This window comes from Canis lupus, chromosome 12, assembly GCF_048164855.1.
Source record: "Canis lupus baileyi chromosome 12, mCanLup2.hap1, whole genome shotgun sequence".
NCBI classification, from domain to species: domain Eukaryota; kingdom Metazoa; phylum Chordata; class Mammalia; order Carnivora; family Canidae; genus Canis; species Canis lupus.
In genome coordinates this window covers 3,336,931-3,340,909 of record NC_132849.1, presented here as the reverse complement: position 1 = coordinate 3,340,909, position 3,979 = coordinate 3,336,931, and the positions used below count along the sequence as shown (strand labels likewise).

The following is a 3,979-nucleotide window of genomic DNA, read 5'->3' as shown; positions in this document are numbered from 1 at the left end:
AAGAGCCTAGAGCTAATGAATTAACACTGCAGGAGGGAGAAGGGGAAGGTTTGGGGGACCAAGCTCCAGGAGAGAGTGTGAGAGGCAGAAATCACTAAGGATAATAAGGTGACAGATGATGGTAGGAATTTACCCCCTGCCCCATTTCTAAGCAGTCTTAATCCTTGCTGGGAACAGCAGCCCTGGGCCCCATGGAAGAGGCAGGGAGATGCCAGTCACCACCTGTCATAAGACCATGTGGGTGGTGGGAGGCGGTGTCCTTATGCCCAGGTCCTGTCTCACAGGCTGGGGGCAGAGCCCAAGGCCAGGATAAAAGGGCTTTGGGTCAGAGCACCTCCATGCACTCTTCTTTCGAGGTGCTGATAACCTTGTACACCGGTAAGTGTCCCCCAGGACCAACAGTAGCACCTTCCACAGAGGGAGCTCAGATGACAGCAGGGGGCAAGCAGGACAGAGCCTTGGGAGCAGAGGAGATGGAGAGGAACAGAAAGACCAGAAATTCTGATGAAAGGGAATGAGCTATGAGACGAGAGACAGGAGACAGCAGGATGATTTGTGTATTGTCCTCTAAATAAAATCAATTCTGGTCTTTTAAAGTTACTCAGGTTTTTGGTAACTTAAACAATTCTTCCTTTCAGAAGGAAGAGGTTACTTTGGAGAAATCAACTGTGTCCCTTCCCCAAAGCTTCTATGGGAGTCACAGTGAGTCTCAAATAGTGGGACAGAGGAAGCATAAACCCAGACATGCATAGATAGGTCTTATCCCCAGCAGGTGTCACTAGCAGTTCAGAAGAGGTGTCTGGGCCTCTGCACCAGAAGACCCAAAGTTGCATAGTGAATAGTGAATAGAAATTCACGGTGCAAATGTGTGGAAAAGAAAAGAGGCTGTAGAGGGTACCTAGCATGACCCAGCTTGCCACAGTCAGGTCTGGCTTCACTTCTACCTTTATAGGATGATTTGGGTAACCTGTTTATATATATGTGTATATATGTATATATATATATATGTAATATATATGTAATATATATATATATATACATGCCAAGGGTCATCATATGAACTGGTTAACCCAAATACATATATGTATGTATATATTATATGTAATTATGTGAGATGGTTACATATTATTTATATGATATTATATACAGTATATGATATATGAATATGTATCTATTGAAAAGCTAGCTGCAAAGTTCCTCCAAAAGGGAAATCTTATTTCTTGCTCAGTAAACAGCACTGTCACTAACCTGACTTCTAGGGGGGGACATGTTCAGAATTTGGAATGGCGCAGAGCATGGACTCAAGTCACACTTTATGAATGCACATTTTGCCTCCTCTATTTGAAGGATACTGACTTTGGGTAACTTTGTTGATACGGCTGTCCTCTGTGTCTTGCTTTGTTCAGAGAAGGTCACCATATCTGTTTTATGAAAAACTCCTAAGGTTCAAATGAGATAATGTGAAAGCAATTGACACGTTATTTTAGAGATAGTTTTCCTATAATTTATCTTGAATAGGCTATAAAAATGTAGGGAAAATAAATGATGGTTAAACAACAAAGGAGACTTGTGTATCCTGGATCTGACTCACTGTGTGACTCTCCCTCAGGTCCTGACCCTGCCCACTGAGATGTCCTGCCAGCAGAACCAGCAGCAGTGCCAGCCCCCTCCCAAGTGCCCCACCCCCAAGTGCCCCCCCAAGTGTCCCCCAAAGTGCCCCCCAGTCTCTTCCTGCTGCAGTGTCAGCTCTGGGGGCTGCTGCGGCTCCAGCTCTGGGGGTGGCGGCTGCTGTGGCTCCAGCTCCGGGGGTGGAGGCTGCTGCCTGAGCCACCACAGGCGACACAGGTCCCACCGCCACAGACACCAGAGCTCAGGCTGCTGCAGCCAGCCCTCAGGGGGCTCGGGCTGCTGTGGAGGGGGCAGCAGTCAGTCGTCTGGAGGCTGCTGCTGAAGTGGACTCTGAGCCAAGAAGAAGATACTTGGGGATAGCCAGTGGCCAAACCCTTCCTCTTGGTCCTGCTCCTCCTGGGCCTGCCCAAGGGATTAAGTTGTCTCAGTGAAGGTTCTGAGCTCTGGGCTGGCGGGTTCCTCTGCTCTGGGATTCAGAAGGCTAATCCTCTCCCATATTCCCCCTGCTGACCTCTGACACCAGTTGTTATCTGACCTGGGATCCCCAAACCACAGACTCTCCCAGCTACTCTCCTTGCTGTCTGCTCCTAAAGTGAAACAATAAAACAAGAAATCTGCTCACCATCCTGTTCCAACTTGTTCCTTGCCTACTTGTGTCCCAGTATTTTCTTCCGTTGCTATCCATTCTCTTGCTTCCTGGAGTTCTTGGAAATCAAATGTGTGCTAGTCATATGGTTGGTGATGGGACAAGGTGAGAGAAAATGGCTATGCCATGACTTCTCAGACAAATCCTATGTAGCTCTGCTGGAACTTGGACTTTCCCTGGGGTCCAGCCAAGTCACCAGGGCAATGCATATTCCATCCCTTCATTGGTCTCCTCCTCTTTCTCCTTTGTGACACTGTCACAACTCACCCTCAAATTTCTCCTTCAGCTAAAAAATTTGTTTAGAAAATTATTCGTGAATTTTCTACAAATAGCCCAGGAATCTTGGTTAATTCTAACTAAAAACATCCATATAGCATAAAACAAAGATTGTAAAAATTAAAAATCAGGCATTTTTCGGCATTCCAAAAAAGGAATCAGGGAATTAAAAAAAAAAAAATCAGTCACTTCTTCCTTTTCTCTACCTGAGCCCTAAGGTTAGTTTCTCCGGTCAAATATTTCATCTTTATGTCTTATTAAAAAAAATCTTGATTTTTTTTAATCAAAAATTTTTCCTATGCTGTACTTTTCATCCTTGTGTTTTATTTACTCTATAAATATGTTTGTACCTCTTAATCCCCTTTTCCTATTTTGCTTATCTCTCACTGCCCTCCTCTCTAGCAACCATTAGTTTGTTCTCTGTATTTATGAGTCTATTTCTGTTTTTATTTGTTTTTTAGATTCTACACATTACTGAAATCATAAGGTATTCATCTTTCTCTGTCTCTTATTTCACCTAGCATAACAGATCCATCCATTTTTTCGCAGATGGCAAGATTTCTTTTTTTTTTTTAAGATTGATTTTTTTATTCATGACGGACACGGAGAGATTGAGAGGCAGAGACCCAGGCAGAGGGAGAAGCAAGCTCCACACAGGGAGCCCGACACGGAACTCAATCCTGGCTCTCCAGGAACACACTCAGGGCTGAAGGCGGCGCTAAACGGCTGGGCCACCGGGGCTGCCCAGATTTCTTTTTTTTAAAGATGTATTTATTTGAGAGAGAGGGTGGGAGGGGCAAAGGGAGAGGGAGCAAGAGAATCTCAAGCAGACTCCACGCTGAGTGTGGAGCCTGACATGGGGTTCAATTTCATGACCCTGAGATCATGAATTGAGCCAAAATCAAAAGTTGGATACTTCACTGATAGAGTCACTGAGGCACTGCAAGTTTTCATTTTTTAATACATACCTTGATAGTCTTTCTATGAACTGAATAAACAGCCAAAACCCTAAATTTATATTTTAATTCATGTAAAAACACAACTGTCTGGTGGAACAGACAGTAGAAACCCATCATGACTGCTGTGATTAATATGACCTCTAGATGCTCCTATGTCTTTAGTTAGTCATTCAAGATTCAAAGTCCCATGAAGAGTCATCCATATTGCTGATCCTCAGCATGTCTGCTCCTTGGCTATTCAGGAAGCTAGAAGTCTGTATATTCCCTTGGTGTCAGTAACAGGAGAGCTCAAACATTACATGTATTGGGGCTCCCTTCCAGAAAGTCAACTATCATACCAACAAGTATGGAATTGGTTGTTGGCCAAAGTGACACAGGACCATTAGGTTTTCTTTTCTTTTTTTAAAGATTTTATTTATTTATTCATGAGAGATACACACACAGAGAAAGAGGCAGAGACACAGGCAGA

The 3,979-nt window shown here is 44.0% G+C and overlaps 1 protein-coding gene across 1 annotated transcript; it reads left to right on the top strand.

The window, feature by feature from the left end:
• Nucleotides 1-358: 358 nt before the first annotated feature.
• Nucleotides 359-2,253, top strand: LOC140600618 (late cornified envelope protein 1B-like). Its single transcript, XM_072768887.1, has 3 exons — nucleotides 359-378; nucleotides 639-702; nucleotides 1,610-2,253. The coding sequence occupies exons 2-3, from the start codon at nucleotides 691-693 to the stop codon at nucleotides 1,949-1,951; spliced, it is 354 nt and encodes a 117-aa protein (XP_072624988.1). The 5' UTR covers nucleotides 359-378; nucleotides 639-690; the 3' UTR covers nucleotides 1,952-2,253.
• Nucleotides 2,254-3,979: the final 1,726 nt, after the last annotated feature.